Source organism: Pseudochaenichthys georgianus, chromosome 20 (assembly GCF_902827115.2).
Source record: "Pseudochaenichthys georgianus chromosome 20, fPseGeo1.2, whole genome shotgun sequence".
In the NCBI taxonomy this organism is placed as follows: domain Eukaryota; kingdom Metazoa; phylum Chordata; class Actinopteri; order Perciformes; family Channichthyidae; genus Pseudochaenichthys; species Pseudochaenichthys georgianus.
This window is the reverse complement of record NC_047522.1, coordinates 13335832-13359307: the sequence shown is the minus strand read 5'-3', so window position 1 is coordinate 13359307 and position 23476 is coordinate 13335832. Positions and strand designations below refer to the sequence as shown.

The 23476-nt window shown below is 41.2% G+C and overlaps 1 protein-coding gene across 2 annotated transcripts in view; it reads left to right on the top strand.

Annotated features, from left to right (window-relative positions):
• Nucleotides 1-16473: 16473 nt before the first annotated feature.
• The window catches only part of sh3kbp1 (SH3-domain kinase binding protein 1), a 31545-nt gene continuing 24542 nt past the window's right edge, over nucleotides 16474-23476 (top strand). Inside the window, exon 1 of one of the 2 annotated variants that reach the window (XM_034108473.2) lies at nucleotides 16474-16687. In XM_034108473.2, the coding sequence (XP_033964364.1) occupies nucleotides 16684-16687 (4 nt within the window). In that variant the 5' untranslated portion in view covers nucleotides 16474-16683. The remainder of the gene's footprint in view (nucleotides 16688-23476) is intronic. The other variant, XM_034108474.2, reaches the window with a different exon arrangement.

Below are 23476 nucleotides of genomic sequence, written 5' to 3'. Positions count from 1 at the left end.
TTCTTAAAATGTTTTTGTGTTGACTCTCAAATCTCCCGTTTTTATTTTGATGGTTTCCCAAAGACAAAGATATGAGAAAGAGGTTCTCAGTCATGCTTTGGAGGAGCCGCATGCACGGGGCATTCGGGTGTCATGAGCAACTTTGTGTAAATATGGTTTGGGCGGGGTGGTGTCATGTTCTTGTGTTTAACTTGAACATTTACATTTTTTATATAGATGTAGAAGTACATTTTCATTTTTTATGACATAGATATTCATTTTTACTGATATATAACTTCTGTCTATGTATAATGTATTATTGTTTCTTCATTTTTCAACTTATTAAAATAGCTGAGTATAGGCCTACACAATATGCTTCTCTATCATATATAGACCATTAGTGTTTTTTTATGTGTGTGTGTGTGTATATATTATATATCGTGTGTCTTTTGCAAAATACCTATCATACATAACATAGGCTATCAAATACCAGAATATTCTATTGCTGTTAAGCCTACTATGAATATTAAAATACGCCGAATCATGTGTCCGGTATCATGCCTACATATATGACGTTTGCAGAAACCCCCCCCCCGTGAAAATCAGTTTTGTATTCAGCGAGTTATGATTGATAAAATGCACTGACACTTCATTGCGCCTGCCAGACAGATTACACTGAGTGGAGCGGGTGACCGGTCCAAGATGGCGGCCCCACGGCTCGTCAGCGCCAATAGGCAGCAGCGGTCGATGCGGCGTCTACTCTTTATATGTCTATGGTGCCACAGGTCTACATTTACATGAAACGTCCCGATGGATCATGTTCATGTCAACAGATTTCCCGAGCAAGTATGGGCTACGCAAACTTCAATCAACTTGATAATAAATAATCCACGGACCACCAATGTAACGTTTGACTGTTTAATGAAATCAACTTAAAATGACTCAAAAACAGGCTACATTGTTTCACATGGGCTATAGCCTATTATGGCTGTAGCCTACACACAGCCGAACACACGCGATAAGAGCAGCCAGCGGCACCAACCATGAACAATATTAATATTAATAGCCTATTAACACAACCCTCTCACTGCCTGGAGAGACGCGACGCCACACACACTACACAACGGCTCGTCTTCTTGTGTCTCTTCAGCCCCCAAGTTAACGTTAGCTGTCAAGTTAGCACTAGCACTGACCTTATCTCCCTCCTCTCTCGGTTCTGTTGTAGCAGCAGTCACAACGTACGATATGCTACCACCAGCTACATTCGGTTGGTCTTCTTGATCAGGTTGTTTGGCCGTCTTTTTAAATAAATTGCTATGTTGTTTTTTTCTTTTCGACATGTCAGCAGCAGCAAAAATGCCTGGTAAACATGCAGTGCTAACTAAACGAGTTTGTGACTGAGTGGGTAGTGGGTGGAGCTGCGGGCACGGTGCAAGCAGGCGACACTTTTTTCATGAATCATAAACTCTAAATATAATTTTATTTCACTTATTTTACACCTTTGAAAAAAAAAACATGCCCAAAATGGAATTTATTTGGTCATCATATCAGTATTTTAGAGAGCTCCCCCCAAATTTCACAAACCATGTTCCCAGGGGAGCTCATGTCACCACTAGGGGAGCTATAGCTCCCCCTGCTCCCCTCCAGTTCGCACCCTGCCAGCCCCCCCCAAACAAAACCCGCTCCAGCTGGACGACAAGAGAGAAAACATGTTATATTTCAGCCTTACTTTCTTATGTTTAGGTGATTTTATTTCATGCCGTATACATTTTGTCATCAATACACTTAAAAAACATCTCTCCGCTGTTGTCAGTGAGTATTTTACAAAGACTGAAACAGCGCCCCTCCGTGTAGTGTCCGTGACGTCACCCATAGGATTCTGTAGAGTTGCCGTGAATCCCTTAGTAGGCGGAATCGGCCACTAACGGCTCGACTGTGACGTCAGAGTCTAATCCCGCCTGCTCCAAATAAGGGCAAAGAGGCGGAGCCGAGGCAGGACCTGCTGCCTCCGAACTGGAAGTAAACAGAGCTAGCTCAGGCTAAGAAGCTAAGCTAACATGAAATACATGCATACCAAGTTACTGCTAACAGTGTAGTTCCCCTATATAAACGTTACATTCATAATCAAATGAGACAATCTGCAAGAGAATTAGCTATAATTTTGTTATTCTTAATGCTTGGCATTCACACGTTGAGAAAAGACGGACTCCACCGCCCGGACCTAACGGAGCCGCAGTGTGCTAGCTCCGGGACGCCGGCTGGAGCTAGCCCCCTGCGGCTCCGTTAGCTCCGGCGGCCACCACTGGGATAATCGGGTCCCCTATTAACATTTGCTCCCGTTTAGCATTATGGGCGTCATAGCCATAGACTATAAAAGTCTTACCCAATGCTGAATCATAAACTAAAATGTATATGCATGCATAAAGGGTTACGTCCTTAGCTGGCTAATAAGTAACAAGCTAAGCTACCAAGCACACAAACACCTGCGAACGGGGTTAACATGTATAATATTATCATTTTAGACTTCTTGGAAGTTCTGTTAGTACATTCAAGCACGACATTTTAATTGTCTGGTATTTGTAACAATATTCCCTAAAAGGCACAATCACCACGAACACGGCAAGTACAGTACTATGACTAACTAACGTTGTAGCCTCTATGGTTTTAGCCTAGCAGAGTGGACAAGTTGCTGTTAGCTGACAGTGAGGCATGAACGTGTCCATCAAAGTGACCACGCCCTAATTTATGCAAAAACTTTAAGACCTAATATAAATAAAAGGGTCGTATTAGAAAACAATTCACTCACAGATTCATAATCATGAAGGTGGAATCTAACTATATCGATAATAATATGTATTGCATCCATGGGTAGAAACATGTTTTTTTCTGCTGTAAAGTTGGGCATTTTAACATGGGGGTCTATGGAAATTGCTCCTTTCTGCAGCCAGTCCCTAGCGGCCCATGTATGAACTGCAGTGTGTGGCACTTCCGTATTGGCGTCCCGGCTGTTACCCAGTTTGCCGCTTGGGTGAAACACAGTATAGAGAGGCGAAGTCACGCCCATCTACTTCCGGCCCATGGGACCCCGGAAACGAAAAATTAACATTGAATTCAATGGAGAGAGAACACGTATCTTTTGATCCCGTTTGAATTGTGCCACGAACTACACATATGATGTTTGTCAATCTTAAAAGATAAGTTCCATGTCAAAAAAGTCACATTTTGTCGTAACACTGTTGAAATATAAGACTATGAAAAATACGCGACTACAAAGACTACAAATTCCAAATCCCATTCTGGCTCGCGTAAGTGATGTCACAGGCGATAATTCTCCAAGTGGTTGCGACTCGTAATTAAAGCGAAGAAGAAGAAGAAGAAGATCTCATAACCGATTTATTCCCTCCAATAAATAAGAGATTTCTAAAAATAAATTCACTTTTACAAGATGCATGTGTGCTTTGTACCAGGTTGTAATCACATAAGTGATCATACCACTTGCTCGTTCTATCGATTGCCGTCTGATGAAAGGACCAGGAGTCGCCGGATCAGACATATCAGGTAATATACATGTTGTGCATGGAACATATAGTCAAGTTAGCTACCTAGCTAGTGGCGACGAGTAGCGAGCACGTTAGTTAGCATTACATTACTTAGCCTTGTCATTTTTAGTAGCCTTACCATGAAGTTATTATTTTATTACATAAAGTAAGAGTAAGAGTAGATGGTAAGTATTTCGTGAAACATTTGAAGAGTAGCCTACTGCGCCATCCACCGGGTGCTATGGAAGCAGTCAGGGAGAGTCGAAGGCAGGCAGGGAGCTTTGCATGACAGATTCTTCTGGACGTGTTTCATTGTGATGACAGTAAGGGTGAGTCAATCTGTTTGTTGGAAAGACAGTAGTTGAGTGATTACTGAGAGAAAATTATTAGAAGGGATAATTATTCAAAGTGTTACTGTTGTGTTACTTTAAAGTGTTGTTACTGACCTTTTTCTCTTTTATTTCCTTTCCCTCACCTGTAACTGCTGAGACCCTGAGGAACATGCACACTGACCTGCTCTGGCAACCTGATTTCCACTGTACGTAATAGTATTTGGTTATGGTATATTATTTATATACATCAAAGGCACAATGCACCCCCCAGAGACACACATGTATTGAGTGTGATATTGTGCATAGGTCAAGTGAAATCATCTTTACACACTAGAAAACTGTAGGAGCGGCAACTTGTTTTGAAATTTAATTTTTAATATTCGAAAATGACGTTGATCTGTTTTCTTTATTCTTCTCTCTTCCCAGCTCCATCCATCACCGTGCTCTGTTCCTGCAGGTCCTGCTTGCTAATCATTATGCTCATATGTTTTCACACAATTACAAATAAAGTCAATGTATTGTATGACATGAAGTTGTGCTTCATTCGGAGTCAATAATACATTCATTCTGCCTTCATCCATTCTGCCTTCAACTGCACAATGATTGTGGACTGCACCGACATCCATGTAGCTGCCCCCAGTAAGATGAACCAAGCAAAGAGGGTCACTATCATGCCCAAGGACATCCAGCTGCATCCGCGGAGAGAGGGCTTAGACTGACCCGAGACCAGCACACCCAAACACAACGGCTCTTTTAAGAGCCACCTACAGTTTCAAAGAGTTGCAATCCTACGTTATTATAATGATTAAACTGGTTCATGTGTCACTTAGTTTACTGAACCGTGATGAATGAAATAAATGAGTGATGTAGTGGTTTAAAGAAGTTACAAAGACATTAATATATGAGTAACAGGTCAGTGTAAACACAAGCTTCTGTCAATTATGGATCATTCAAACTATATACAAATAATATGTAATAAAGTTCTAAAATAAGTATTCGGTATATTCCTTGATAGCTTTTGGAGAAGGTTGTTTTTAAGTTTACTAAAAATCTATCGTTTCAACTGTTTCACTTTATAAAAAGGAACAGGTGAGTAGAGCATTATTGAGTTTCTTATTCTGTCAGTAAATTATCCAAATGAAATGTTTATCATTATTTTAGTCAACTCTAAACAAATTGATTGTACCTTTTTAATAATGACCTTACATGGTCGGCAAAGTTAAATTAACTTCAATCAAATCTGTTCTGAGAAAAAACTAATAAATGTTTAAAGATAGGAACTTGCCATCCCACTGAAAAACAGTCCGTAGAGATTTAAAGGCGTAGTTGTAGTTCAGTCCAACGTTTCATTTGGATTCATTTCTCCAACAGGCAACTATTTTCATAAAGAATATATATATTTTTCAAAGTCAACTTTATTGTCAATCTTACTCAGTTTGTGTTTATAGACAGAGAGATCAAAAAGACGTTTCCAACAATCCCAAATACGAAAAATTAAATTATACAATTTACAGATATGTAATGTATACAAATATATATATCCTATATACACCATCATGTATAATGATGGTGTATGATGTAGAAGGAAGTGTGGTAGATAACAAGTAAATATAGAGTTACATACAGATCCATGTTACAGCAAAAGATGGAATAACTAAGAAGCACGCAGTATAATAATAATTACATGCAACAATTAAATAACTGCTCAGCGTCTCCACCACAATCCCAATCTGCTGTGTCCTGTTTTCCTCCCCTCTGCATAACACCCCATCACACATACGGAACACAACGCAGAGTCTGAGGGTGTTAAGAGTATGTTTATTTAAATGTCCTCCTCTCTACTGGCCAACACAGGGAGCATATGCTGGGTGTAGAATTTTTCCAGGAGGAGGAGATTTCCATGCCATGCAGGGTCTTTGGGGATGGGGATGATGATCGCCTCCTTCGTGGTCCACACAACAAAGTAGCAGAGACTCCGGTCTGTGATGTGCAGCTGCCCTTGGACTGGTGCCAGTATGGGTGATATATGACCCACCCTCCTCACGGAGACAGAAGGATGGTAACTGGACTGCCTCCGCGATGGTCATGTTCATGTCACCAAAATCCTTGAATCTACACACAGCAAATAAACTGAAATGACACAACGAGATGTAAAAGGAGATCACACATACAGTATAGAATATCCTGTATAGTCGATATAAAACTGGCCGCTTCAATCTGAAGAGCAACTAAAACAAAACACGGGAGTGTACCTTGTTCTTGTGAACACTAATGTTATCCACAGCATACACAGAGACCACGAAGTTCTTAAGGAGAAAACTAGTTACTGAAACAAAACACGTTAGTGTACCTTGTTAGCTAATGTTAGCTAGCTGACATTAACGTTACACATTGCACTCATATTACTCACCGAAACCTTGTAAAGCCGGTCCCGCTGCTCTTACAGAACCGACTAACTCCCCTTTCGTGTATGTACAGCTCTCAACATGCCCAGACTTGTAGTGATTTTCACCTCATTTTATACTTTTATTCTCATTCTGAAAGAAACAGGTGAAATTTGCTAACGTGACGGCCGTCTTTGTGATGGTGACGCGTATTGTGCGAGACCAAGAGACCTGTAGTTCACTCAGCGGTTTCACACAAAAAAATGTGTAACTTCACAGTTTTACGACACATTTTAATTTTTTTGACTTGCAAAATATTCTTTTAAATTGACAAACATCATATGTGTCATTCGTGGCACAATTCAAACGGGATCAAAAGATAACCTTTCTCTCTCCATTGACTTCAATGTATAATTTTACGCTTCCGGGGTCCCATGGAGGCTCCCGGAAAGGGAGGGATTTCGCCTCTCTATCGCACGCTACACCCACAGTGCGCTGTGTCAGGGACATGTCAAGGAAAGCCCGCCGGCCTTCCCTTCCAACAGACATGCGTGACGCTGCGTCTCAACTGCCGTAGCGACAAGAGGCAGATATGAAATCTCCCTTCTACACAATATAATATTTGCAAGTAGAGTAGTGACTGATGTTTTTAGTCAGAAACAGGTAACCTGTAGTGTACACTTACTTCTAATAAATAACTTTAGTGCCGAGTTATTTATTTGCACTGTAAGAGACTGTATAATATTAACGCAGCATCTGTCGGTCTTCTCACTCTCACTTTCCAGCCACATCTGGCCGTACAATGAAACCTAGCCAAAGTAGCTAGATAGCACTAAACATATAGCTGCTAATGCTATCAATATAATGCCAAATGAAGAATGATGGTCACAGAAAAGAGTGTAAGCTAAATTAAGTTAAAATAAATATAATAAAAAAAGAAGATGGGGCCTAAAGGAAAATAATTGTCATCCAGGCAGCTAAACTCAAACAATATTTAGCTGTTCAACATTGGCAAAAGATATTTATTTAAGTTAAAAAATATTTATTTAGACCCCTTGCTCACATTATGACAATATCTGTTCACTTTGTTAACAATGTTTTGTTTCTGTAATAGCTTACCTTAGACTCTCCTCCGCTGACACATCCATCCTCCACAGCAGCCAGAGGTGAAAAGGGCAGTTTGGATATTTGGTGGACAGTTGGACAGTTGAAAAATGATACATTTGAAATAACTCAACCGTGATTGGGCAGGACAGTGGACACACTAATGTGTTGACTATGTGCATTTTTATTTCACATGTGTGTGTAAAATGCTTCAGAAATGACACTGAATGTGTTGAATTGCCTTTGACACAGCAGTGTGTTAAAAAAAAATTACACATTACTTCTAAGAGCAGAGCATAAAAGGTTTAAAAATAAATACAATTATTACTATTATTATTAATAACATTAGCTTCGCCAATAGGTATGAAGCTCAAGTGGTTCTGTTTAAAGTTGTTTAAACAATGTATGATTATAGGTGAATACATTCTGCTGAGGAACAATTATTCTCTTTATCTAAATCCCCAGATGGGAAATGATACATCTGAATGCAGAGGAAGACATTTAGAGTAACACAATCTCACAGATGATTTCTTACCAGTCAGTTCAGAGCAGAACTTTGATGTAACACTTCAACTGTGGGAAATAGGCGTTTGAGTCAGTCACTCTGAATACCGGAAACAACAGGATTGTTGTGTATACTTATTGAGAACATGCCTCAGGTTTCTTTTTAGTTGTATACTTTTCTTGCAAGATCTACTAAAAAAAAAAAGGTTAAAGGTGGGGTATGTAATTTATTTCAGAAACACTTTTTATTATATTCCATGGAATGCTCTTAACATCCCGATAGCAATGAATATATTAAATGCTTTGACAATAAATACATACAAAAATGTCATCTGTGGTAGAAGCCGTGGCGCTGTAAAAAGCACGACTGCACGACCAATCATTTTAGCCGGCCCGGCTAAAATAACTGTCCTGTCAGCCTTCCATCTGTGCACAAACTTATTCTCGTGCTCTCATTGGTCATGTGCGCGTTCGTGTGTGTTGGAGGAGGGACTCTTATGCTGCGTTCACACCGGACGCGATGCGAATATTCGCTTCGCTCTAATCGCATCGCTCTAGTGACTAGAGCGATGCGATTAGAGCGAAGCGATTATTCGCATCGCATCCGGTGTGAACGCCCCTTTAGACTAGAGTCTAGTCTAAAGGGGCGTTCACACCGGACGCGATGCGAATATTCGCTTCGCTCTAATCGCTCCTATCGCATCACTCTAGTCTAAAGGGGCGTTCACACCGGACGCGATGCGAATATTCGCTTCGCTCTAATCGCTCGAGTTTCACCGCGGCTGCCAGCTGTGTTTACTCGCATCATTCAAACAAGACGCGCTGGCTCGGGAGCTACAACTACAACAAAATGAACATATTTTACCGTGATTAAATTGTTACACGTCTCTAAATTATGCCGAAGTAACAACACACTGATACCGGTTAGTAAAAACCATGAATTAATGCTTGACAAGTCTGCAGACAAGACGGCAGGCGAAACACCTTTTAAAATGCTTGTTTTCTGAATGAAGGTCGGGTCGACCAGGCTAAGCTAACGTTGTATATGCTCATTCCACACTCATAACAACGGCCTACAGACATAAATAAACCAGCGGCCGTTTCTCAATCGCGAGGATGCTTGCTTGGTAGCACATGTCTTCCGAGTCACTTCCTTCAGAAGCTAGGCAAGAATCCTTCCTGGCATTAGGAAAATGAAGAGTGGAACAGGCTAGCAAGTGTGCAGGTGTGCGTCATATGAGAGGCCCCGCCTTACATTTTCTGCCACAGATTTGGGGAAATTGGTCCGTGCGCAAAGCATTGTGGGGATTTGAAGGACGCGAAGTCTATCCATGTGCAGCCTCGAAATTACCCCCAAATCAAGAATGCGGCCTCGGTGGAATTCCAAGTATGCTGGAGATTGGAACAGTCCTTCTGCGGCACTCGATGACGTAGTATCCTTGAAATATTGGCTTGGAGGCCAGTTTCCTTGCGATTGAGAAACGGCCAGCGACTGTATTCGTGCTAACTGCTAACAGCCAACGGCTGATGTTTTCTGGTTGAACGTCAGTGATGGCAGGCTGAGATCCTCACCGCTGATTGGCTTCCGCGAGAACGCGTCACGTGAATTTGACACTCGAGTTGAAAAAATTGAACTCTCGCGTTTGACGCGGCACGTTCAATCGCGTGATCTGCGCCGCGTCCACCGCTTCATGCTCGCCGTCGGAGCGAATTTGTGTCTGTCCACGTCTCAGCATTGACTTTACATGTAATTGTGCCACCCCGGCAAAATCGATTGTGTATTTTCAAATTCTAGCGCACTCGAGCTGGGCTGCAGTCGAATAGTCCATTTAGCTTAGGAACCTTCCCAACCGAGTGAAATAACCCGGAAGTCCCTCAGTGGCAGCCATGATAAGTGCCGTTCGAATTCTCTAGTCTAGATGATAGGAAAGGAGGTTTCAAACTTCCTTTATAACCTCCTTTAGCTTAGGAACCACTGGACTTCCCTCACCGAAAGGAGAGGAGAAAATGCTGCCCCACAATGCCTTGCAGCCGCAGCATTTGCCGTCACACAACAGTCGGCCGTTCGCGGAAACAACCGATTATGACCGAGAAATGATATCATGAAAGTTACGGTGCTTATTAAGCATTTTAAAACGTGGTAAGTTGCCAAAGTGCTTTGTTCTGAACATTCATCAGTATTATAATCAAAAAGAGAAATATGAACGCTAGTTTTTACTGAAATGATCAAATAAAGTCAACATTTCACAGTCTTCACTGAGCTGTGTGGGGGTTGTTCAACTTTTAAAAGATGTTTGAATGGTGATATACACAGTGATAGATGTTAAGGACTAACGTTTATAATAAATACATTTGTATTGATTTTAAGAAATTTTCATATACGTATTGGGATCATTTCTATTAATGTGGACCGGAGGGAGAGGGTGACGAGCATAAGTTTCACTTTCCTTTTTTATTTCAATTCCAACTTTGGTCATGAAGAATATGTTTCTCTGTTGTCCACGTTCATAAAGCATAAAACAACAGCATCAGAGCACGGTGCAGAGTCTCTAGATGAGTTTACAGTAGTCCCCCGTTCTTATTATACATCCATGTTGTAGTCCGCTGTATAGAAAACTGTAGTTTCCATAGTTTCCCCACAGCAACAGACGCACATTTATGACGTCCGCTGGCGCATCATAAACACGTTGGATAGTGAAAGTGCAGTCGGATTCTCTAAAGTACCGCAGTCTCTTCTCCTAAATCCTTTTGAATTCTCCTATCCACTATCCCTTAACCCCGTGACGTTTCACTCAGAGGTCAAGGAATAGACGATAGGGTTAGAACTTAGGAGGTGGTTTTTGGAGTATTCGACTGCAGCCCCGGTTTCTCCAAAATTACCTACCCCACCTTTAAGTTGAAAAATAATAACTGAATAGTAACATCAATTCATGCTTTTTGTTTGTGTCATTCATCATAAAGATGCAATGTATAATGTGCAGAGAGAGACAAACTGTGACAGTGTTTTCAACTCAGGTTTAAACTTGAAAAAGTAAATTCATCAATTTACCCCCAGATGGCTCAATTTGCCCCTTGACACAGATCAATTTACTCCTCAGATGGGGCAATTTAAGCTACAAGACCACTTTTTTCATATCAAGTCATATTTTCATGGCCCTTTGTTATAATGCATTATTTTTATTTTTTTGATTGACAGAGGAGATTGTTGTCATTTGACTTCTATACAATTTTTCCTTGCCTAGGACAACATAAGTAAACATTTCCTAATCTTACCCCACTCTCCCCTGTCTGCAAGTCTGAAGTGAAAAGTGTTTATTCCTTTTGTTGTGGATTTTCATTCTAATAAAAATGTAAAAAACCCTATTTTTCCATATCTGAAAAAGATACAATAAAATCAATGCAAACAGTCAGGATTTAAGTAAAAACCACATTCTTTTACATATTTTATGAATAATCTCTCTTTATTTAATCCATTGTCAGTCGCCTTTACTGGTCTCGGTCAAATTGATAAAGGAATCATCAACACGGCAGAAATCAACAATGTTTATAGTTAGTATGGATTTAACATTATCTTAAAAAGCATGCAATTTATTCACAGTCCCACAGTCACCTTCTTTTTGTTCCTCACTTTATCTGACCTAGAGTAAAGTTAAATGTATCAAGTAGAGTGTAAAAGTATTGTCCTGATAAAGCTTGATGTCATTGTTTTTTTGAGAATTTATTGAGAAGGTGTTGCAATCATTTGAAGTCAGGGGCAGTGTTTTAACCAAATAAAAACCATGTCATTGCGCTAATAATTGTCATACAATCCACAAAATAACTTAAATGTAATGTTTCAGATGCTATCAAATAACTACTATTTCCAAGGGAGGATTATAGGTGTTAGAAATAGTGTCAGCACTGCTGAGACTTCTCACTGTGAGCGTGGTTGTGTGTTTCCACATGCACTATAAGTGGCACAAATGTATTGGGAGTTACTGTAGAACATTGTGCAATAGCAACACTGTCCCAGATGGTGTCACCTTAGTACTTTGTGTTAAATGTATCTCTCATCTCTGGATACATCAACCTCCATCTCTGGATGAGGAAACAAGCTGCAAATACAGCAGCACAGGCTAGGCTAAATAGGAGAATGTTCATTGTTTAATATTTATTATCACTGCAACCAAATGGTGCAAAAATCATTAACAAAACAACCATAGACCTTACAAGGATGTAGTCAACATGACATTACCCATTTGACTAAAGTCTTTAGTTTGGCATCTTGGTCAACACTGTTTTTTAGTGTGTGTGTGTGTGTGTGTGTGTGTGTGTGTGTGTGTGTGTGTGTGTGTGTGTGTGTGTGTGTGTGTGTGTGTGTGTGTGTGTGTGTGTGTGTGTGTGTGTGTGTGTGTGTGTGTGTGTGTGTGTGTGTGTGTGTGTGTGTGTGTGTGTGTGTGTGTGTGTGTGTGTGTGTGTGTGTGTGTGTGTGTGTGTGTGGAGACTGGGTAGAGATAAATACAACCAAATGCGTTTAGGAATCAAACATTTGAGAATAACTGTTCATGAACTGAAAAGAGTGTACATGGATTAAAGTTCAAAGACCAAAACAAGGACAACACCAAAGTTAGATGTCCAGAACGTTGTCAACCTGTCAACCAATGTACCCCCGCCTTTAAGTAAATACAAATGTTTACAATATGGGAAAGTAGCAATTAAGATATTAACTCAATGTTAATAAATTGAGTAGGGTCATTTTCTCATTTAGACTAAATTAGGTATGTACATAATATCTATGGGGGGAGTAAGTCTTCTTCGTGGAGTTTGTCATCATTCACCTCCACGTTGTTGCATCACCATGTTGATAATACAATTGTGGGCATTTTGCATTTCTATGTTAAAGTGGCAGCTTCACTCAGTGGAGCATGCAGATGCAACGTCAGCACGAAAAACGGTGTTTCAAGATTGCACTTTGAAGAAAAACAAATACCTTTTTTCTCAGCCGCAGGATATTGTTATAACCACAAATAACAATAATGATGCATTTTATTTAGAGGCACCTTTCAAAGCACCCATCTTACAATTCATAAGATATTCCTAAAAACGTTACAAAAGGGCAGTAATATGTAGGGAGACGGGACAGGTAGCACAACAGTGAGTAGGCTCATCTGAACAGGTGGGTTTTGAGGAGGGGCTTGAATGCCGTGATTGTGTCAGACTGTTGGATGTGTTTGGGGAGGGAATTCCAGAGTCTTGGAGCAGTGCAGCTATAAGCCCGAGCACACATGGTGCACCTATGGTGATGATTTGGAGTTTATTGAGGAGTTTGATTGGAAGGCCAGAGAGGACAGCATTGCAGACATCTGGACAAAATTGCAGATTTAACATGAAGTAGTTCTTCAGGAAAAAAGCACAACACTTTGATGTGAGATGCTGAAACTAAACCTGTTTAACTTCAGGGCTTTTGCACACCCTTTTTTACTTACACAAAACAAGGAATACTTTAGATACTTGATACATCAAATTGCAGTATAGGCTACTGTCACAGTCCTCTACACATTCAAGGTTAGGCATGTATTATCTCTTTTGCGTCACAGCCTGTTGCTCTGACTTCACACGTCATGAAGATCTTTGAGAGACTGATTCTGCAGCACCTCAAACCCCTCGTGTGTGACTCCATGGACCCTCTACAGTTTGCCTACCAGGAAAACATTGGTGTAGAGGATGCTATCACCTACATGCTCCACAGAGCCTACACACAGCTGGAGAAGCCGCACAGCTCACTGAGAATTATGTTCTTCGACTTCTCCAGCGCCTTCAACACGATCCAGCCACACCTGCTGGCTGAGAAGCTGTCAGTGATGCAGGTGGATCGCAGCCTGGTGGCCTGGATCACAGACTACCTCACCAGCAGACCTCAGTATGTCAGACTGCGGGGCAGCGTGTCTGATGTGCTGCTGAGCAACACCGGAGCCCCCCAGGGAACTGTGCTGTCACCTTTTCTGTTCACTCTCTACACCTCCGACTTCCACTTCAACTCCGGCTCGTGCCACCTACAGAAGTTCTCTGACGACTCCTCCATTGTCAGCTGCATCACAGATGACGATGAGGAGGAGTACAGGGCCCTGGTGGAGAACTTCATAGGCTGGTGTGACAACAATCACCTCCAGCTCAACATCAGCAAGACTAAGGAGCTGGTGGTGGACTTCAGGCGGAGCAGCAAGAGGCCTCTGACCCCCATCACCATCAGGGGGGAGGATGTGGAGGTGGTGAACAGCTACAAGTTCCTGGGAGTACACTTGAACAATAAACTGGACTGGACAGACAACACCGATGCTCTCTTCAGGAAGGGACAGAGCAAGCTGTTCTTCCTGAGGAGGCTCAGGTCCTTCAGCGTGTGCACGAGGCTGCTGCAGATGTTCTACCAGTCTGTGGTGGCCAGCGTGCTCTTCTTTGCCGTGGTGTGCTGGGGTGGAAACACAAACACTAGGGACACTGGCAGGCTGAACAAGCTGGTGAGGAAGGCTAGCTCTGTAGTGGGAGTACAACTGGACAATCTGGAGGAGGTGGCAGAGGGGAGGACGAGGAGGAAGCTCGACAGCATCCTAGAGAACCCCTCCCACCCACTCCACGCAGAGCTAGTGAAGATGAGGAGTACGTTCAGCCACAGACTCATCCCTCCACCACAACGCACCAAGCGCCTCGGACAGTCCTTTGTGCCTGTAGCCATCAGGCTGCACAACAAGGGGTTAAATAGGAGAAAGAAATCAAATTAAATCACTGGTCATAAATATATACTGTTTTCACAACCCATGTTAAACTTGTCACTTTAACTTGTTATGCACTTTATAATTTAGATGATGACGAAATATGTATATATGCTGACAGTTATTTTACTCTTATTTTTTTTTTTTTATATCTCCTATTTTTATAGTCTTTTATTATTATTATCATTATTTCCTTGATTTTATGTTATTTATTTTAGATTTTATTGATCTGTGTGAATCTTTTCTGTGTGAATCTGTGTGAATATTTTTCACGCTTACCCTGTTGCTGCTTTTGTACAACTGAATTTCCCCTCGGGGATTAATAAAGGTTCATCTTATCTTATCTTATCTTAGATGCATACAGGAATATAGACTACATCCGCTCAAATTATTTTGTTCTGCTCTCTGCTATATTTTATTATATCAGATCTCCTTTGTACAGCAGCTTGTTATGTGACTGTATTCTACCCAAGTGACAACTGATTGTGAAAATGATCTATATTTCTCATCTCTTTCTTTCTCTACAATCACTGCATCATTTCATCTCCCTCTTTTGCAGCTGCCAGCATAATCATTCTCGCCTGCATGTTAAATCCAGAGTGTAAAACAACACTGCAGCAGTGCTTGGAGTGAGTATGTGTGTGTGATGGAGATTGTGTGTGTGTGTGTGTGTGTGTGTGTGTGTGTGTGTGTGTGTGTGTGTGTGTGTGTGTGTGTGTGTGTGTGTGTGTGTGTGTGTGTGTGTGTGTGTGTGTGTGTGGCCTAGCATTACTATACTTGTGGGCACCTAAATCTGTTTACAGTCACGTGTGGGGACTCGCCTCGCTTATGGGGACAAAATGGAGGTCCCCATGAGGGGAATAATTAATTTTAGGGTGAAGACTTGGTTAGGTTTAAGGTTAGGGTAAAGGTAAGGTTAAGGTTAAGGGTAAGGGTTAGGGTTAGGCATGTGTTGGTTATGGTTAAGGTTAGGATAAGTCTCCAGGAAATGCAATGTAATGTCCCCTGAAGTGATGTATACATGGTATGTGTGTGTGTGTGTGTGTGTGTGTGTGTGTGTGTGTGTGTGTGTGTGTGTGTGTGTGTGTGTGTGTGTGTGTGTGTGTGTGTGTGTGTGTGTGTGTGTGTATCTCTATTGCTGTTTGATAATGTGACTAAAATGTTAACAATGTGCATCTGGAACCATTAGTTTTAAACTAAATAAACACTTCATTGCCAATTTGAGGGCGTCAAGTGAGATAACTTCAAGAATGTGTTATCGCGAGATCTTAGCTAGACAGGTGCGAGTATTTGATCTTGCAAGCATGCTACCTTCAAAGGCTGTTGGAAATAATACTATTTTTAGTGAAACACACATGATTAAGCTTGAAAAAAAGTTAAAGACACTGAATGAACTTGTTTCTTTTACTAACAACAACAGAGAGCAGAACAAATTGCAATTAAATTAACATTAATTAGAGGCTTTGTAACATGTACTCTTAAGTATACGTTTAACTCCTGTTAATTTTGTATCCTATGTTTTGCATTTAAAAAGCAAAACAAAAACAATTTTTGTATAGGTTTTTCAGGGTTGGATTACAATTAACAGACTTTTTTTTCTTAAGAAACAGAAGATGTGCGAGTAATTGTTTCACCACCATTTGTGCTCTTGTGGAGACCGACATTTACGCAGTGCACATGAAGGCAACGAGAGAGAGAGAGAGAGAGAGAGAGAGAGAGAGTAGAGAGAGAGAGAGAGAGAGAGAGGAGAGAGAGAGAGGAGAGAGAGAGAGAGAGAGACGAGAGAGAGAGAGAGCGAGAGAGAGAGAGAGAGAGAGAGAGAGAGAGAGAGAGAGAGAGAGAGAGAGAGAGAGAGATTTGTTCATCAGCGCTTTTCCGTTTTCTAGGTCCTCGCTCTGCCTCCTCTGCCGTGTCACCGGAGAGAAAAGGGGAAGGAACATGGTTTCATCAGACGCTCCTCCCGTTTCAGCGCGGCTGTAGCGGATCTATAGCACGAGCAGGAGACTGGGTCTCGGTCCGGCTCAAACCTCACACGACCACCTTCCCCGTTTCCAACCAGCCTGCAGGAGCACTACCAGCACACCGGGACACATAAATGGGTGAGTTGCAACGCAGTTTTCTGCTTCCAATTGAGAGAATGCCCCAAAAATAGCCTCCAGCGCCTCTGCGCATCTGGATGGGCAGGAATAAACGCCCGGTCCAGATGCGCGCTGGGTTCAACCTCTTTCCTTCCTTCTTACCCCCTCTCCTCTACTCCCCACCCCAACTCACCTCACCTCCACTCCTCTGACGTCGCTTCATACATGGCCGAGCTGTTCGTTAGTGTCCGCGCGGCTTTGGCGTTTCTCCGCGTTTCCGATGCTTTATTCATGATTAGAAAGCTGCGCGTGGGTGTGAATGCGCGGGCGTGCGGATGCGTTTTGAGGAAAGCAGCGGGTCACAGTGATGAGTTGCAGATGTTGACACGTTTACATTCACTAGCTGTCTGCCCATTGTGTTGCACAGTGTTTGACTCTCTCCAGCCCCCTGTCCCTGTGGAGGAAACAGGCCTGGCTGTCTGTGACATTCCTCTCATCATCGCCATCAATTCCCACGGCACCGTGCTCTTCCACACCTGAAACGCATGGGAATTAATTGATTGCCGATATAGTGGGCGATTAATAACTTAATTAAGTGTATATACACATTTACTAATTAGCCACAGATGCCATGCAGGGATGAAGGTGTTACTTCCTTTTTATTTTCATTTTATTTGGTAGGCTAATCTGTAGATCTACTGTATTAGACATTCCTATGGATATCTTGACAGTGTGTTATTATAAGATTGTATGAGCTCTGCTGCATGTAAACAAGAAATTCACAGCTGGCCTCAGGGGGAACACTCGTACAGTTATACACAACCATCAAGGCTGGATGACCAATTTGGAAAATCAGGACATTTCCCCATGGGCCTAGGCCAGATTCACTGTGTGGTGTGTAGTTTAATTAATTGCAAAATTGTCTCTAATATGCACCACTAATTCAACTATTAGCTTAGATGGAATTACAAGGGCCTTTAAATAGGTCCGGCATATTAGCTCAACACTGTATCTAAAAGTAGTGTTCAGTATATTCCATGTTGAACACAGGGGGTTTATACCTTTTACGAATATAAAGAGGTTATAGGATGCATATGGGAAGTATGATGGTGATGGTGGTTGGGAGGATGTGTCTCAATAAGTGAAGGTAATCCCGCCATAAATTGCCACATTTTCCACTACTGTTTATTCATCATTTGTAACCAATTCAGCTCTGCCATCAATGTATAACGTTTTTGGTGACATTGTCGTTGTTGTGTAAATTCAATCATATGTTCATTACGTAGTTCATAAAGGTTGTACATCATTTCGACTTTCTATGCTTTTCCAATTTCCAAACATTAGACAGATTATTAAAATCATTGCAGACAAACAATGCTGTCCAGGACAACACAAACACTATCATTTTAATACACAGATTGAAAAATCACTTACTAATTATAAAGGAATATCTTATTGCAAAACAGTACAAATGTATTGTTGTATCAATACAAAAATATCAACTTTGGGTCACTTGACTTTAACCTGCCTGAAAATGAAAAACTATACTGTACATATTGTTGTAATGCATTTAGCAATCATGGGCCCATTTTAATAGTCTAGTCTAAAACTCAGAATTTAAGTCTAAGGATTCATTTTGCAGTTACTCAAATATAGACACATTAAAGAGGCAACCTTTTGCTATCATAGGTCTAACAGTCACAAATACATGTTTTCAAAAGATCTGACTTCTCTGACCCGTGCTTAAAAAATGTTGGTTTGCTGTCACTGGCACTGTCTCTCTCCAGCTACATTGAAAATATAAAGCTGAATACTCAGACTTTGTATCTGGGGGTTGTCCAAAACTTTCCTGGAAAGAGGAATGCTGGAAATTTGAAACATTCGAAACATGTTAAGGGAGTTCAAAGACTGTATCACAAAACAATTTCCTGCAATGCAACAGAATGATGAGTTGGGCAGAGAACAGTTGGAATTTGACTTTAAATGTGGGGGAATTTGCTGAAGTCTGTGATCTGATCCACAGTTGGAGTGGGTGGCTTTGACTCCCAGTGGGCTTATGTCCAGCGTGAATGTTTTACAGACTGAAAACACGCAGCTGCTCTTGAAATCATCAGCGACAGTACTGAAGCATACGCACAACTAAACACAGGTCTGCAGTAAACCAGCAAACTGCAGCATGGAATTGCAGAGGTCAGTGTGTGTATATGTAGTTCAGTCTTATCTAAACTGACTGCAGCTGTTCAGTGGACACTACAGATCAATATGGTTCCTATATGCAGTGTTGGGAAAGTTCACTTTCTACATGAACTAGTTCAGTTCACAGTTCACATATTTTAAAATGAACTAGTTCAGTTCATAGTTCATAATTCAAAATGTTGAACTAAAGTTCATGGTTTCAAAAATGAACTAATTTATAGTTTATAGTTCTTTTTTCAATACGTTGCTGCGAGCTATTATTTGTCTCCTGTACGATGTTAATGGGCCATTTCAATGTTTACAATATCCTCAGAGGGCCGTACAAGTTATTGACCTCTGCTTAAAAAAACTAAAATCACAACTCATTCATTTCATTCTGTGCAAAGAAAAAGCAACCTCCTAATCCAGATATCTCACCATGACTCGCGTATGCATGCACGTGCAGGGTGTGGCGTGACCACCAACACAGAAAGATATGGACACAAGATGTGTGCAAATGTATTTAGTTTCCTATCCATGTGAACATGGTTTAAGTGGGGGGGACCTAACCTCCTCTAGAGGGGTCCGGGGGGGCATGCTCCCCTGGGAAGATTTGTTGCACTTTGAGAGCAACATTAGGAGATCTATGGACACATCTCTCAACACCCAAACACAACTGTAAGCAGATTTTCTTTTAATGTATGGATATTTGACAAATCACTCCCCTTTCAAACTGTATTCTTCTTTATTAATAACTGTCATATAGTATTTTATACCTGTTTACTTTATTCTCTTGTTTTTTTTATAACTTTAAAAATGATCATATAAAGATGTGCCTTTACCTCACTGGTTGTAGACAAAGCTTCTTATATTCGTTAGCATAGCTAGCTTACCAGATGCTAATGATAACAACACAGTTATTGACTGTCTGATCAGAATGACAGATGAGCAGATCGCCACTGGGCTTTCAACTAAAGACACAGACACGCAGAAACTGCGGCATGTGTATGGACTTATCGGTACTGCAATTTCTGAAGTGCTGGAGTGGCGTTCTGGTGCTCTCCGTCAGAACTGCACCCCTGTCAGTCGAGACATATACCACGTGATGACACGTTAGGCTCGTGTTGTGTTCAAGGACCCTGACCTTGGCCAGGAAAAACAGGCACTCGCTTGTTTAATTGTTTTGCGGTCTAGATTTCTTTCATTTTTTTATTTTTTGCGTGTGTTTATAAATTACCTCGAGGGCCGTACCAAATTGTCTCGCGGGCCGTATACGGACGGAGGCCGGAGGTTCCCCACCCCTGCCATAGAGTCTCACTCTGAGCAAGTGCTGCTGCAGCTGCTCTCGGCTTCGTCCATACTAATTCATTCATTCATTCATTCAATGCTCGCCGGTTCCGCGGTTCCACATTGTTTGTTGCGAGGAGTCTGATATATTTAGTATATTTATATTTTAGTGCGACAGCCAGGGGTGACAGGCGCGTACGCGTCACAGGCAGCTTGCTGTTGCCAGATTGGGTGGTTTTCCGCATTATTTTGAAGCCTGTTTACGGTGTGTTTTAACTGGGTTTTCGGCTGAAAGGCATATGAAATCTGGCACACTTTTGAACGCCGTTATAATACAGTGCTGAGAATGAACGCACTTTTGAACGCCGTTATACAGCGCTGAGAATGAACGCGTTCTCAATTACGTTCATCTAGCGGAAATACAGTACGTTCAGTTCACGTTCGCCCAAAATATGAACGCGTTCATGAACGATCGTTCATTGAACGCGTTCAGGTACATCACTGCCTATATGGCAGTGTGTTTCTTACTTGACCACTTGAGTGGGAGTTTTGTTTTGTCTGCAGGCTTCAGATAATCTGTCTCTTGTGTTCTCAAGGCCTCCTGTCTATCAGAACACGGCAAACGGAAGACACAACCATGACACAAGTCCTTTGACATTTCAGTTGCAGTTTTGATCTCAAGTTTCAGGACCAATACACTGCTAGCTCAATGCAGCTATTTAATATGAAAGGATGGTTAAGTTTAGCAAGTATGTTTGAAATTAGTAATTTAATTATATTAGTATAAGTAGACACAGACCTTGTTGAATCTGATTGTTAAAACAGACCATATTGACAAATCTAAGCTAGCTATAGCTGTGAGGGTACAATTGGATGTGATGGTGGGAAAGTTGGTTAGGGAGCGAATATAAACCGTGTTTTTATCACACCAATTAGAGCTAGAACATTAAGGTTATGTTACAGTCCAGTCCTGTTAGACCGTTAATTTCGTTCACATGCTTGATCTAAACTAATGTTATTTACTAACGCATAACTTATCATTTTAGCAACTACATTATGCAGACATCAGGCAACACCATTCATTATATGTTTTGTTTGTTTCTGCCTGATGATTGTATGCTAAGACAATGCTAATGTTTACCCAGTTTCAAAATAAAAAAAACCTAAAATGTTTATCTGGCTTTTAAGATAATAATTGGATACTTTCTGTTAAAGCTCTATCAGTAATGTTTTGTTGAGCAGCAGAGGTACTGTAGAGTGAGAGCCTTGTATTGCCTAAAACACACTGTGTTGCTAATGAGACTGAACCATTGCTACTGAAAAAAACGGGTGATTTCCAACATTGAGCTTAAAGACGCCCATTATAGCTTCTGACTTCTGTCTATTCTGTTTCCCCTTTCAAAACGTCTAACTACATTCAAAATGTATTTGAAAAAGTGGGTTCCCATTTTGTTTTCAAACTTTACTTAAACAAGATTATCACACTTGTTGGAGGCTGACTTCAGCTTTAAATGATTAAAACGGGTATAAGCACTGACTGTATAAAAGAAGTGTACGTATTCACCGTGACGTAGCGTAGCACATTGGCTTTGTACAAAGGTTATAAGACCTTGACTTTTACATTTTGGCATTTTGGCTAGAATATTAGGAGAGGAGTAGCAAGACCCGATATAATTAGCTTACTAAGCGGCTACTGTAGTTACTAGCTAGTGCTGGCCTGGTTAGCAAAGTGCTATTAACGTTTATGTGATAATAATTGGGATTTTAATTTTTTAAGTTTGCTTGGTCCCAACCAACCTTGCTTTACAATCCAATTTATCTCAATGGGTCCATCATTTTGTATGTTTTGTGTCCATTTGTATGTCCATATCTGTATCGAAGGAGACATACACACTAGTGATTCAGACCATAAACCTTTTCGCTTACTACAGTTATAGATTAAGTGAGAAGTAGGGTTGCTAAAATACCATCATACTATTAGTCACATTGACTTGGCTTCTTCAACCTGGAGGTTGCCCCTTGGTATTTACAGCAGCAGGATAGGGCCTATGGGATGGAGTCAAAATAAAGCAGAGTGTGTGTTGAGATAATGAAGGAACAGGACACCCAGTTAAACAGTGTGTTTTTTAAATAGTTTTTGGACTAGAATTGAGGTACAAGTTATATCAGGCTTTGGATACAAGGACAGGTCTTTTCATGGGAATAATTGTGTTAGAAAACAAAAATAATTCACCAGACTTACGTGTACTTAAAAAAAACAAAAAACGTATGCACCCCTACTGACGTGTTTGCTCTACATTCATAATGCTTTTAAGAGCATTTCATTATTTTCAAATGTTCTTGAATGCATTGTGTGTTTGTATTTATTCCATCATGTTGTGTTGTACATCATACGAATAAATTAAGGCTGCTTCCTTTGTAAAATCATATCCAGTATATATATATATATATATTTGAAGGCTGGGTTTGCCCTTTTCAGGCACAGCTTCACACCAGACTGTGCTCCGCTCCAGAGCCTATTTGGCGTTTACGTTGTGTCACTTTAACTTGCACCCGTCTTTGCACTCAGTGGTGTAAGTTATGTGGAAAGCCACGAGCTGTGGTCTTCTTCAGTGGTGTATGTGTTGTGTTGAGTGACGTGGATGGGTGGGTGGACTGCAGCGTGTGGTTCTGTTCTGCCACTCAGATGCACTGTAATGTGATTTGAAAGACAACTGCCACAAGCTATCAATTCACCGAGATACTTCTCCTAACTGGTGAGCCTTGTACTTCCACTCTCATGATATGTGCTACTTCCCCTAGACCAGGGGTGTCAAACTCAAATACACAGTGGGCCAAAATAAAAAAATTGAGTCATTTCTAATGATTACATTTTTCCACAGGCCAACAACAGCTTCAAAAAAACAATTCCCCTCAAAGAAAAAACCAAACATGCCCTGTTGTCACAAGACAAAAGTGCAGAAGGAAACATCCATTGAAACTCAGTTTGCTGCTCTGTGATGCTATAAGCCAGATACTTGGCATCTCATCTTGGGTGCAAGTTCATCAATGTTTGGGGTCAGGCTCTGAGCTGAGGAAATCCTCAGGATTGAGTGAAGGTGTGCTTGCAATATAGCGGCGGGCAAGATCTAATAGTAATTCGAAATGATCCTGCGGGCCGAAATTAAATCCACCAAGGGCCTGATTTGGCCCCCGGGCCTTGAGTTTGACACATGTGCCCTAGACACATCAGAACTGTGAGCAAAATGGTATTTGTGCCACATCACTGTGTCATCTGCAGCTAACCTCTCTTAGTTATCTCACGCCAGAATCATATCCTCGCTTTCGTTTCTCGCAGCCAGGAAAAGG